Raw genomic sequence first — 14,448 nt, forward strand, 5'->3', positions numbered from 1 at the left:
AGGGTATGATGTATAAAATGCTTTTAATCGTTATTCTGGGCTGCTGACTGACAAAGCAAGCCTGATGGTATATCAATGCCAGCTATCTGGTCTGAGCAAGATTACAATTTTGGAAAAAGCTGTTCATATTTTTTGGTCATTTAAAACAAACTTTTTAAGGTGTTATTTAACACCGTAAAAAGTTTAAGGACAAAGTTAAAAAGTGTAAACATGGACCTTTCCTTTACAAAAGGGTGTTTCCACCCAGGTTCGAACCGAGAACCTCTCATAACTGCTACGCTACAGAAGCCTTCTGTGACTTGTCCAGCTTTACCAAGAGGAAAAGAGTAGCTAACATTTGCAGACCTAGAAAATTCTGGAAGCTGTGTAGAATTTTATAAAAAGCAGCTGCCAGATTCTTCCCCTAGAAGCAAACCAAGATTCATATCATGCATATACAATGCAGCTGTGTTTTGAAAAAAAAAAAGCCCATGTATAGATAAATACACACACAACTGCATATGTATACAAAATAATTTTCTTCTACATATTTACACTTAGAATGTCTTTATTTGCAAGATGAAATTAAGTTTAAAGTCCTTGTCTGTGACTAAACACGTCAAAGCTGGATTTGATTTCCTTTGCATTACTTTTTCCTGCATAGCTTAAAAAAAGAATCGGTGATAAGTGGGTATGGTTATTACAACGATAAGTGCTGAGGTAGGAGGAACCCATGAAGGCTTCCCAGAAGTCCAATTTATCCTAGATCTTCCAGAATAATTCCAAATGCAGAAAACTTTTTGAAAATTTTGTAATAAAGGAAAAAAATAAACTTCTTGTCTTGATTTTATTGACAGTTTTACTGAAAATAGCTTTCTCAGTTCTAATAATCATAAGGGACAGAAACCAAAGAAGTAACAACAATGAAAGTCAGTGTCAAAAATGATCCAATATAAACAAGCAAGAATATACAAAAAGGCTTAGTCATCCCTGATGTGTACAAAAAAATAAAAAGAGTGTCTTTATTGGGTTTTAGAAAGTAACCCCCAGCTTAGAGTGCATTAAAAGAGCCTTGGTCCTGGAGGAGAGTAGCAGGTACACATTTTTAACAGTAGAAAAACTTGATTATGCATAATTGGCAATAAATGTTTTTGGCACCAAAAATTAGACATACTTTATTCTACATCTATACTGTGTTAGTTTTATTGACTGGGCTCAGGAATCCTTTTGTAGAACAGAAGGTATGGTGTCGATGAGGAACACGTCTCGGGGGAGCAGGCTCGCAGAAAGTCCTCCTCGTCAAATAAACGCACCTCTGAGTCATCAAACAGCAGCCATTTCCCCTCATACTGCAGCAGGCCGCTCAAAGCCTGCTGCTCTGTAGCCTCCCTGCCTCCAGAGGGAGCCACTGGTGCCTCCTCTGCTTCCTTTTTTAATCCGTCCGTATTCTGGCTGGAGCTGTTTAAAGTCCTCCTACGTTTCGATCCCTCTGTGGCTCCAGAGCTGCCTGCTTTTCTCCCGCTTCCCAGCTCGCAATTGGACAAACTCCTCTGTCCTCCCAGGAGTCCAACACTACCTTCTGAAAGGTTTTTGCTCCCCGATTTAGTGTTAGCCAAACCTGCTCGAGTCTGCCCTCTGGTGCTTAGGCTGACTGACACTTCTCCATCGTCATAGGCCAGATTTTCCTCTTTCAGTACACCCCCTTTATTTTCCTTCACCTCCTCCTCCATTTCTCTCTCTTTATCGTCCTGTTGCCAGACCTTTGCTTCTTTCAGATCAGACATGCGGATGTAGGTGGTGTAGTGGCCGCTGCTGATGGTGACGCCGCTGTGCATGACCACAGCAAACAGGTCGTACTGCTGCTGCATGGCTGCAGAGGGCTTCGTACACCACTCCTTCAGAGACAGCGTCAGCGGTGTCTGTAAGGGGGTGTTCACTTTAGACAGGCCTGCGTATGGATCCAACCTGTGAGGAAAACGGAATCAATAATGGACCTAAAAGCAAACAAAAGCCATTTCTGCTGACCACCATTTTAAATCAGCCTGTGGACTCACTCTAGGCTGCTGGTGGAGAAGCGCTTCAGGTGAATAGTGATGACTTCAGGGGTTTTATCAAACAGCAGACTCCTCTCAGCCTCTGTGTAATGATGGCAGGTTTCACAGAAGTATTTATCTTCCCCTACGATGCGCTCCACCGAGGCAAACTGAGAGATGGCCCACGTCAGAGTCTTCATCTCAGGTTTAGGGTCTGGAGAGACTGAAATAACAAAAAAGAAAAGGGCTTGACTTTCATTTAAAATACCAGAACCATACTTTCTATGAAAACCATATTTTAAGGGTAAGGGTTAAAGTCGGTGCAGGAAATATAACCAGCAATCTCTACACCAAAACTAACGAGATCCCCACCATGCATACATGTGATGAAACTATTTGCCACCATGACAGATTTCCTGGAGGGCATGAAGCTGCTGATTAAAAATAAAACCTGATTATTCCAAATCAAATCAGATACTGTGATTTTTTCTTTATTTATTTTCATTAAAGCAAACAAATAAAAGACAGAAATATTTTAAAATCTTTCTTTTATTTCCACCATACCATCTGGAATTTGACCTGAATTCAAAGCGCAACCAAAAACAAGCTGTGAAACAAGCCTGTAAAACTGGTTGCCTTATAACAATAAAATTCTAAAAATAAGTTGGCACCTAGCGGGATCACACAAAGAGCTAGTTTATGAGTAGAGACAGACATACATCTGCTTTGAGGTCTTGTGGTTTGCATGCATTGCTGCTTCCTCCATTTGCTTTCCATTTTTAATATTTCGTTTGATTTAAATATTTGTTTTCGTTTAAATTAAGACTTGTGTGACATTTGTAATCAGTCATCTTTAGAATGTAAATTAAATCAATGTGTGCAATTCCCATTCATAAAGGCTTTCTACAATCTAATATTTGTTAGAACAGACACTAGGTTCTATGCCGGCGGCTGTATTTGGTCTGCAGGCTGGATGAAGCAAATCAGCATCCAAGAAGCTATGGCTTGTAAAAAGTGGAGATGGGATTGGGACAGAAGTAAAATGGAAAGAATTAAGAACATCTATTAGGTTAATCAGAATGTATAAAAGCATTTCAGCAAGAGAACAGCTTATAAAAGTCATTCACGATGATGGCCTGAGGCTGCTTTAGGGACCGTGAATTCTGTCATCAGTTCAGAAGACACAGGTCTGTAGATGGGCTCACCTTCAGAGAGGTCTTCTGGGCTGCTGGGTTGGTCATCAAGCACGGGAACGCTGATGTCCTGGAAGTCCTCTCTCCGCTCCGTGAAGCTCTCACACTCTAGACAGCGAGTTCGCAGCACCAGTCGGCCCTGGAACAGCTTCTCCATCAAGCCCAGGGCGTCTAGAACAAACAACAAAGTTCTGTCAAATCATGCAGCAATATACATTAACCATTTCAGCCCTTTTATTGAGCTTGAGAGTTATCGGTTTCACTTTTCATTTAGACTCAATACACTGTCTCCCAATCCTCCCTGTAGTGTAGTCTATAGTCCTGTCTCATTTGGTTTCTCATACCTTGACGTTTCTCTGTTTTCCCTTCAGCAGAAGTTACAGAAGCAGATTGGGGAGCGCTCCTCTCCTTTGGCTCTTCTGATGGCCCGTTTTCCTGCTCTGATTTGATCAGATTTTTTACCGCTGTGGAGCTGATCTTCCCAACGCTGCAGAACTTAGAAAAAATACTTGGCTGCTTCCCTGACGATCTCAGCCAACCTAGTGTGGCTTTAATCTTCCTTTTTCCACGCGTCTCCTTAGTTGCTGCTTTGTCAACCTTCCCTCCTTCGTTCCCTTCCTCCTCATTCAGGTTTTTTGCCTTCTCCTCCTCTCCATCTTTACTCTGAGCGCTTTCCATGAGAGTCTCACTGGAGGACTTCCTCTTGGAGCGAGTGAAGTGTTTGTTTCTACTGAGGTCTTCCTCTGCAGACTCAGATTTCTTGGACTTGGCAGACTTCGGCTTCTTCTTAGCATTTCCCACCTCTGTGTCACTCTTCCTCTTCCCGCTGACTTGTCCGTCCTCATCTGCAGAGGCTTTTGACTGTGTCCCAGAGCAACTGAAATCCGATGGACTACTGTTCTGTGTTTTCACATCTCCGTCGTCCTTTTCCAGCTCCTGCTCCTTTCTGATGGTGTCGCAGGCCTCCTGAATATATCCCAGAATGCACTGCAGGACCTCCTGAGCATCATGCTGGAGATAGCCTTCATACATAGGGTTCAGCTGCCTGCGACGTAAACCAGAGCAGATACTGTAATCAGTGTTTATAATTAACACCATAAAAAAACAGAGTGAACTCATTCCTGATTTTTTTTATTGAACTCTTTAGGTATATCAGACCAAAAATCTTTCACTATCTCATAATTCAGCCAACTGCCTGAAATCCAGCTGTCTTTGGTAATTAATGTTTTTGCATCCTACCAGCACCAGATTAATTGTACCTAATGGTGTGAAGTATTTTACGAGGCGGGGTGGCCAGCTCTCCGTCGCTGAAGCCTTCAGGGTTGAGCAGGAAGCTGGACTGCAGCTGCTCGATTGAAGTTATGAGGCTGTTGAAGCTTCCGAGGAGCTCGATGTTAGCTGGCAGGGTCCCAGATGCACACTCTGACTGCTGACGCTGAGGCTGAAGAAATAAAATCCAAAAGGTTTGTTTGAGGAAAGCTTTGCCTCCAAAGCACAAAAGCTGTATTTGTTTATTTGGGATGAAACTTTACATAAACAAATCAAAACACTTTTTTTTTTATATCCGGAAGACAGTTTTTAAAAACAAAAATGAAGCAAACCTTTTCATCTTTATCATTTTCATCCTTCGCTCTCTCTCTGCTTTTGGAAAGGTCATACAACTTCTTAACACCTTCTCTGAACCCAGGACAGTAATATAGAACCTGCAGATGAAAAACAACTGATGTTTTAGCAGCACATTCTTCCCAGGAATAAATTCACAGATTAAATTTAAATGTTAAATTTTGGAAAACCAAATAGTTGACGCATATCCCTTGAACAAACATTTGGTTCTGATGCTTTTAGCTTGCTTAGCAGCCAGCTAGCTAGCTGCATGCCTCTTGAGAGCAGGCCTTTGTTTTGCCAGCTGGCTCAACATGTTGATGTATCTCCAGTCTTTGTTTTCTCTATTTTTAAACTGCCTCACAAAGTCAGAAAGAAGGATGACAGCAGTGGAAGAATCTTCCCTTCCAGATGAGTGAAAGAGGTGTGGAAGGCTTCTGCATGGCTTGGGTTCAAGAAGCCATAAAGTTTTACAAGAAGCTTCTTTTTTCTATTTTCAAACCAGGACTTTTTCTTTAGTTTGAACTTGAAGAGACAACGTGTAATTCATTCTTACTTTTACACGTACCGATTGTAGAAAATGTTTGCAAAGAGGGTGGACATTCAGTACAATGGGGTACCTGCCTTTCATGTTGAGTTTTTAGCCAATAGCAGCAGTAGCGGCTGAGACGGATCACATTCTTAAACTTAAGAAGTTAACTGATGTATTACCAATTACTCTTAGAAAATGCTGCATAATGCCTCTTCACACAAATCAAAATAAACTTCTCAGATTACAAATACCCTACTTGATTAACTGAAGTACCGCCAATGAGGAGCTGAGATACCTTGCTGTTTGAAACAGAGGAATAACGGGAGGGTAACAGATTAGATGTGCAGGATACAACCAGCACTTGGACAAGTGATGACAAGCCGTGATAGGATGACAGAAACACGCTGGCAGCCTTTCTAATGGACCAGGAAAAAAAAATAAAAAATGAAAGGAAACCTGTTTTAACAGGTTTTTATGAATCAATCAATATTTCTCTAAACATGAACTCTGAAATGTAGATCCTATTGGTATTTGTAAACAAGAGAAATACAGAAAACAGATATCTAACCAATTTAAAGCAACAGGTGAAGTATGACACTAGAGCTACAGGCAGATCAGGTGTTAAGAGAGGAGATGACACAACTGGATGATAAAACCTCTACTGCTTGATGTCTCTTCAAGTCCAAACACTGCCTCAACAGATAAGCCACAATGAGGCAATCTTGGTACACACTGCGTCATTCAGGAGGACAACAGACTGCTTAGTGAACGCTTATCTCAAACCCAAAGCTGCTCTATCTAAAGAGAAAAAACAAAACAGTGTTTGGTCTTCAGTTCTAAACAGCCTTCTCTTTTCCAGTGAACGGGAAGAAATGTAATCTATTTCCCTTTAGATGGGTTATTTTTTGTGCTTCTATGTGAAAAATGCTGTTTCAAAGAGAGAAAGGCCGAGACACACAATGAATATCAGAAAATTTGATGGTGTCCAGAACATTTTGGAAAACAAACTCCGTGTTTAACTTAATCACCCACCTGCAAGATGCTGTTTAAGTAGCAGGTGTTGCCAAGGTTGTTAAGACCAACAAAAGGCACCAAGTTCTCTTTCTTCTCATGTGGGATAGCGATAGCGAGTCCCGGTGAAGATGGACAGGGGGCGGGGCCATAGACCACCTGCTCACAGCTGCAGAACAAGAGAAACAAAACAGGAAACAGCTTGTTTAGTTCTTAAACTGTTCTAGTTTAGCTTTTCTATATTGCAAGTAAAAGTGAACAAAAATGTCTTCAATAGAACATTGTTAATATAATCTCTATGTCATTACCTCCAATTTCCACATCTTTCTGGGCAAAGGGTATCATAAGTATCCATTCCTTCAACATATTTGACTAATTCAGGGCTTTTTCCTTCATTATAAACACCAATTTATCTAAAGATTGACTTAAGTGGAGTTTTAGTTTCCTGTTTGTTATTTACAGGTGACCAAAAGGTTGGGGCAAGAGATAAATGACCAAATTAGGGCTTCTTGTTACAGTAATGTGGTTCCTGCTTCAATCTTGTCAAGAAAAAAGTCGAATCAAAATGCAAAGTTGTTCATTTACTAATGCGCCTACATTCTAGGTCTCATGGTCATGAGATACGAGATCTTGGATAGAAGAGTTAGAATGAGTGAAAACAGGTTAACGAGCTTCGCTATCAGAGCAAGCTGGTCCTCAGTTACAAAGAAAAACCTGTTGATGTGATATGACAAACATCTGTGGGTCTCCATTTAAAGAGGATTTGCTGGTCTATTACGTCCATAATGTTATATAATAGAAAGGATCCATATGGTAATCTGGAGGGAATATGAGTACAGATTCTTTGGCCTGGAAAAGCCTTCAAATTCTCTAGATTGAGCTGGAACATGTAGCACAGGGAAGTGATGCCCTGGTATTTTACTAACAAACCTCCTCATAAATATGTTTCTATGAATTGATTAAATATCTATATTTAAAATATCTATGATGGCTTCCTTCACATTTTTATTTCAACTGTTCAGATTTCTTGAGACTCAAATTGCTATTTTTTTTTCCTTAATTTTTTCTTTCCTACACATTTTAACAGGAGATTTTGTCAAATAATGGCTTCCTAATAAGTCCCAAAATCCCTAAGGGGCCGCTGTCCTCCATGTTTAATGTGTCCCCCATTGCTGTAGATTAGACACCTCAAGAACATACAGAACAGTGGACAGAAAGAATCAGAGGTGAGGACATTTGGACTGCACTGTCCAACACTAAACTCATTTATTTTACATTAAAGCCTGCAAATTTTGAAACCTGCTAAATGCTGTTCGATATCTCTGAACTCCAGTTAGTTTAAAAGTCCAGGAAAACAAAACAAAAATGCTGCAAAATAACAGTTTTACAAATACTAAGCTTTTTGAATTCAAAAACACTTAAATAATCCCAAAGGGAAATTAAATAATTTTAACAATAAACAAAAGATTAGGCGTTTTTGTTTTTATTTTATGTATTCAAATATTATTCTTTTGAATATTTTCCTCCAAACCAAAGGTGCCCAAACGGTAATCCAAAAATATTTACCCAAATGAAACCTCAGTTATTTGATCATGATGTTTAGGGTAACACATTTTGTGGAGCTGTTCTAGAGAAGAGCTTATCACTAGAGAAGCAGAAAGAAATAACTGCAAAAAGAAATCTGTAGGATTAAGAAGCAATCTGTTCTCTAGCAAAATAAATAACTAAAAATGTGGATGAAATCTGGAGAGACACAACACATTAAAACTATTATCATCATCATGAAACATATGTGTGAATTATTGCAAAGGACTTTTTTGCATGTTATACCAGCTACCCTTTAAAGTGTCATGCATTCATGCTCTGCATGTTCATAATATATCTGACCACAGTTAGGTAGATTTCTACTCTCTTAAATGCTCACTTAATACATATTTTTCCTGCCTGATGCTCAATCTCACCGACAGTGGTTGGAACCTTTTTGATCTGTTAAAAAAGACTAATAACCAGTTTTTTGCATTTTGCAACTCCAATTCCAACTCTAGACTCTTCCAATTTTTCTTTAAACTAGGGCGGAAACAATAGGATCAATTGCTTATTAAAACAATCATCAACTAATAGGAAGGAGACTGTAAAATATGCTTTTAGTACACAGAGTGACCCACTTAGATCAGTAAGTGTTTACCAAAATTGTAATAAAAATAAAAAAATAAAATGTAAACATTTTGCATTTAAGATATAAATTGTTTTCCTCTGTCAATCTGCTCTGTCCAGCAATCCTCAAGTGAAAAAAGTTTTCCTTGGTTTAATTGTTCAAAAAGCCTTCTTTAAGGAACATTTCGCTATACATTTATTAATCTAAAAAATTATCGACCGAGTCATCGATTTGAAAAATAAGTTGCTCGCTACTTTACAGTTTCAAACCTGCTTGTGCTGCACATCCATAGACATTCAAGAATCTGCAATGGAAACATCACTGGGAAGTTAAATAGAAACTGTTTCAAAAATACAAAGTAAAATAGGAGAAAAACCTTTCCTGAAGGGAAACAACTGTTTTTAATTAATCTCCTCCCAGGTTGCTGGAGTTTGTCAAAATACGGAAAAAGCTAATTGAGTGAGTATTAAAGATCATCTGAATCCTGGATAGTTGAAATTGTTAAATCTATCTTCATATTAAAACAAAAACAGACACTGCTTAATTGGCTATCTTTCTCAAAATCATAATTTTTCACTGTTTCAGCTTAACGTACAGTTTAATGCTTATGAACCCTTTGTTTTTTTATATCATTCATCATTTATATTAGCTGCTTGTATTATGTTTAAAAATATATGACATCCAGCTTTGAGAAAGCCTCGATTTTAAATGTCTTCTGCTCTGAATTGCAAAAAAATTGATTGACTTTATATCCCACAGTGGAGAAATTTACTCGTTACATCAAATAGTCAAAGGATAAGAAGAAGGTGCCAAAGAAAGAAAAAGCTGCATGCGATACATATACAGCACGTCCACATATGACAAGTATTTTTATTTTTTTTTTGTAGCAGGATTATAATACAGGGTTATTTAGGCAGGGTATGTACATAACTATTCAAGTAGCTGGATATTTATATTTAGTTATTGCACTGGGTGTTTATATGGGTATGTATGTAGATGGATATTTATATTTAGTTGTTGCACTCTGTGTTTATATGGGTATTTCTGTAGATGGATATTTATATCAGAATCAGACATACTTTAATAATCCCAGAGGGAAATTGCAGAATATCAAGTTATTGCACTGGGTGTGAAATATAGAGAAACAGGTTAAGCATCAAATTCAGAAAACTAAACCTTTTTTGATAGTTCTTTTTTACTTATTAGCTATATGTGTCAATAAGCAAAAGCGATAAAAGAAAATATACTTTTCATGTTTCAACTCTGCTTTTGGATCAAAAGTAGGAATCCTGAATAACAAAATATTGCATTTACTTGACACACCTTACACCTATTCAGTACTGATTAAACGTGTGATTTATGACCCCAATCCTACTTTGATCATTCAGTATATTGTTTGTGTGAACAATAAAACCAGCATTGGCCTCAGACCCACCTTGCCACTGAATCCGCTTGTTCTTCTGTTTTGTCTTCTTCTGTTTGAGCTTCAGAGAAATCCAGAGCTCGTTTCGTTTCTTTCTTCTGGAAGAACTTTAAGGAGAGTTTGTTCCTCTTTACTGGACTCGCCTGCCCTGCTCCGGTGTTCTCCGTCAGTAGACCTGACATTTTTCCTTTCTCCTCGGTATCTTAATGGGATCCAACAGCGACGCCCACTGGCGAAAAAGAAAATGACAGAAGTTAATTTCAGTCGGCGCCATCAGAGCTCGACAGGAACGAACGTAACTACGCACTTAAGTTTTTGTTTTTGAAAACGCAATAATGAACCGACCTGCTCGAGTTTATCATTTCACACGAACACGATTAGACATTTAGTATAAAACTACATGTTGACTTTTGGCATTTATAACGTATAAGCTAGCTAAACGCTGATTTAAACATGCCGGTAAAACGACCCTAAACAGCAAACCTTTGTGTATTCAATTGAGTCAGATAGTTACAGCACATAAGCGGTATTCATTTAAAAAAATAAAGTTATTTAAAACAATGTGAGCACAACACGGTAAAGTGGGTCGCCATGGAACGGTGTAGTGAAGCAGTGGGAGGAGTAAACGGGCAGCACGCTGCCTTCAAATGTTTGATTCAATACAATAAACTACTTAAATTACAACGACAAGACACATTTATGACTTACCTAAATAAGTCATTCCACCTTCAGGTTTAATATATCTTCCCAAATATAAAGTCATACAAATCATATACTCCGCTGTTTGACAATTCAGACGGTGCAAAGAGAAGTTGGCGCTTTTTCCTGCTCGAAGACACGCTGACCTGTTCTCCGCCGGAGGAGAATCAAGAAATATCCGACAAAAATGTCAAATATAGGTTTGAGAGTAAAATAATAGTGAACCATACAAACTCACGAATCACATTAACGTACAGATTATTTGGGGAATTGGATAACATGGAACATATACAGTCTTATACGCAGGCTTAGCTATAGACTCCTAAGTACATCTACCGCGAGGACGCCATGTTTGTAGTTTTTTTTTTTACCAGAGGGGAAAATAATGGAAATCGGAAGTTCCTGTCAAAATAAAAGCTGTCTATTTATTATTGTTACAGCGTAATGAAGAGTTTTAATCTGGCAAATAACGCGGACAATTAAATTTTGGTGAACTTTCCTATATTTTGTCGGTTACATTTATTTATTTATTTATTTATTTTTTGCGGTAGCCAACAGTTTTGTTTGTTTGTTTGTTTGTTTTTTGTTTTGTTTTTAAACACACGTGAACACATCTTTTGTATAATATGATGGAAGAAAAGAAGATAATCCTTTATGTCTGTATGTTGGTACAATCTAAATAAGGGAACATTTATTCAAAATCAAAATAAATAATTGTCTATTAAAATGGTCTGCTTAAAATTGCATACTTGGGTTAAATGAAATTTGCAGTTTAGTGGACTGATTTGAAAGTGTACAAAATGTCAACGTATGATTGTGAATAAAAACTGCAAAATACTATTTTAAAAAATGCATTTAACAGTAGAAATACAAAAAACATTGAAATGGAGGAATTATTGTGATAATGTGAATGTGGAAGGGAAGGATCTGTGATAACACTTCTGAGTATCTAGTGTGCAGCAGTGTTTTAACTAAAGGGCCTCTCCTGTGCTGTAACAGTCTAAAGCATGGGGTGGGAGACATTATCCAACAGTTACTTTATTTTTATGAGTGTCATTCTGTCTTTCATCATCTGCATTGAGTCAAGGAGGCATCAAGAGACAGAGCTGATCCTTAGGATAAACTTATCCACACTCCACCATGGGGGGGGGAGTAGTGGCCTAGTGGCTAGAGAGCACAGCATTTGCCTCAAACTGGCTCACTGAGCAAGACTTTGAACCACGATCCTCCCAAAGCAGCACCAGCTGCTCACTGATGTCAAATTGACTTAAAGGTTAAATGCAGAGGTCAAATTTTCATTCTAATGTTCAGTTGAAGTAACAATGTTATTCTATTATCTTGTCTTCCTCTCAGCAGCAAAATAAGCTAGTGCTCCACTAAACTAAATATAGAAGATGGCCAATGGCAGGGATGGTGGATCTGGAGTCAACAAGTCATCTCCATGTCATGTATTTGTTCTGCCCAGCCACTGAACCAGGTGAGTCCAATCTGCACAGGTTAATTCACTCTGCAGATCGGACTCGCCTGGTTCAGTGGAAGATCCACAGATTCAAGAAGATCAGAGTTCGCTTCCCGGCCCGGCTCTTTCTGCATCGAGTTTGCATGTTCTCCCTGAGCATGCGTGGGTTCTCTCCTGGTACTCCAGCAAACTGTGCCTCCCACAGTCCAAAAACTTGACTGTTAGGTTAATTGGTTTCTCTTAATTGTCCTTAGGTATGTGTGTGAATGGTTGTCTGTCCTGTTTGTCTCTGTGTTGCCCTGCAATGGACTGATGACCTGTCCAGGATGTACCCCGCCTCTTGCCCCTGGACAGTTGGAGATAGGCATCAGCACCCCTCGACCCCACATGGGATAAGCGTGATAGAAAATGGATGGATGTCTTGAGACAAATGATCAGCATCCTACAGTAAACACGAGTTAAAATTTTTTCAAGAGGCCTTAAACATATTGTTTTTAAGAACAGCTTTAACATAATGAGTTTAATGTACTAGGTTGTCCAAGCAGTCCTTATTTCATTTTATTATTCACATCAAAAGCATAAAGGGTATGTTGCATTACGTTAACCTCAAACTAAACCTTTAGTTTTGTATTTTTAGCTGGGGTTAAAGATAGTTATCTCTATGTGACAGCCACAAGGATTAAAAGAAAAATAAAGCTCACGTGAGATCTGAGCAAAACATCAGCTATAGTAGCTACGGCTTTTATTTTGAAGACCTAATTCTTCCAACCTGTCTGTATTTTCCAAATAAAGACAAACTATACTTTCCTGCAGCCTTTGCTAACAAATAGATGCATATATTTAAACATCCATCTAGATAAAAGGTATAGTCGATAAAGTTTTTTCAGGTTTAAGTTCTGGGTCGAACATCTTTTCCATTGTCATTACTTAGCTACTTTTATCAATAATCATTCTGCATAAAATTGATATTTAAAAGTACTAATGTCTACAAAAATTGTTTATTTACTAAGTTTTTATTAGAATAGTTATTTATCTATATTTAACTGAAGACTGACTTGCATTTTCTCTTTACCCCATATAATACAAAATCTAGTTCTGAAAAGAGCATGAATTCTGTGCTTGTCATCTTTAATGTTAGTATATTGATGTGCATAATTAACCACTGTGTTTTTAATTTATGAAAAATTAAAAATGTTTTGAATATTAAGAGTATTACTGTCATTGTCAGTATTATGGGGGGGAAATGGTAGGGGTGGCCACAGGGGTGGCAAATTTTATGGGTTATTTTATAAAAAAAAAAAAAAAGAATATTAGAACTGTAAATATACAGTCATATGTTTATATCACTATTTTTTAATGTATTTATTACTGTTTTGGAGGCTGTGCTTTAAAAATGAAATTGTCTAGAGCTGTTTTTAAACAAAATGTATTTTTGTTTACACTCGTGTATACAAAATGTTGAATAAATCTGTATAAGTCTAAGTCAATGATTGGGGAAGGGTGGCCATGGCCACCCTTGGCCCCCCCTCTAGCTCCGCCCCTGCTGCCTAATAGAAAATTGTCCCGTCGCAGTGAATTTTTTTGACGGTCGTACATAATTTTGACCAACAGGGGGCGGCATTATCCCGGGAATGTAACGCAGAGCTGTCCAATAGGATCATCACCATCTTCGCTGGACCATCTCCTCCTCTGACAGTCACCAGGATACTCCTTCATGATTTTAACGGTAAGATACAGTTTGTTTGTGCATCGCTTTCTGGGGTAAATGATAAATAGTCTGTGATTTCAGTCTATTCAGTCTCATTTCACCTCAGTAGTATCATAGCAGTTGCACTGTGATGTAAAAGCGTTTGCAGACTGTTGGTGCTGGCGTGCGTTTTTTTTTTTTTACGATGCGGGGAGTATAGTGGGACCTGAGTGTTGCTCAGAAATGTGGAACGACAGGTGCGGTATAACACGCTGGGAATCAAACTATATGTTTTGTTTTATATGGAGATGCGTGAGCTGGACGGTCCGTTTCTGCTGCTGCAGAGTCGATGCTTGGTCAGCAGCAAACATGCATCGCTGAGCTACTGAGCTTCAACAAACCCCTTGGTTATCAGATGTTGTTGCAGCAGGGATGCAGATACAGTGATGGACGGTGGTAGTGTCGCAGTCTAGGACTTCCTGTGGGATTGGCTGGTATTCCCAAAGGTATCCTCACTCTAATGATCTAGGATAGGATATATCCTCTGTTGCAACAAATCACTCATTCTATGTCCAGATATCTCTAGACTGGAATAATTTAAATAAAATTTATCCTAAATAACACTTCTAATTATTATTTTTTTTATTTCAACTTAATTAAACAAAATAAATTAGG

The 14,448-nt window shown here is 38.4% G+C and overlaps 2 protein-coding genes across 3 annotated transcripts in view; one reads left to right on the forward strand and one right to left on the reverse strand.

The window, feature by feature from the left end:
- Positions 1-547: 547 nt before the first annotated feature.
- usp1 (ubiquitin specific peptidase 1) lies at positions 548-10,938 on the reverse strand. 2 transcript variants are annotated; one of them, XM_015395283.1, is made up of 9 exons: positions 10,274-10,489; positions 9,941-10,157; positions 6,372-6,519; positions 4,807-4,908; positions 4,465-4,646; positions 3,550-4,250; positions 3,218-3,376; positions 2,034-2,235; positions 548-1,944 (listed from the first exon to the last, which is right to left on the reverse strand). In XM_015395283.1, the coding sequence occupies exons 2-9, from the start codon at positions 10,108-10,110 to the stop codon at positions 1,182-1,184; spliced, it is 2,427 nt and encodes an 808-aa protein (XP_015250769.1). In that variant the 5' UTR covers positions 10,111-10,157; positions 10,274-10,489; the 3' UTR covers positions 548-1,181. The 2 variants fall into 2 exon arrangements, with proteins under 2 accessions (XP_015250769.1, XP_015250768.1); XM_015395282.1 differs by lacking the exon at positions 10,274-10,489 and adding an exon at positions 10,637-10,938 and having other exon boundaries at positions 550-1,944.
- Positions 10,939-13,763: 2,825 nt separating this feature from the next.
- Positions 13,764-14,448, forward strand: part of kank4 (KN motif and ankyrin repeat domains 4) — a 98,917-nt gene continuing 98,232 nt past the window's right edge. Inside the window, exon 1 of the mRNA XM_015395271.1 lies at positions 13,764-13,812. The gene's annotated coding sequence lies outside the window, so the exon portion shown is untranslated. The remainder of the gene's footprint in view (positions 13,813-14,448) is intronic.

Source organism: Cyprinodon variegatus, unplaced genomic scaffold (genome assembly GCF_000732505.1).
Source record: "Cyprinodon variegatus isolate N-32 unplaced genomic scaffold, C_variegatus-1.0 Scaffold733, whole genome shotgun sequence".
In the NCBI taxonomy this organism is placed as follows: Eukaryota; Metazoa; Chordata; class Actinopteri; order Cyprinodontiformes; family Cyprinodontidae; genus Cyprinodon; species Cyprinodon variegatus.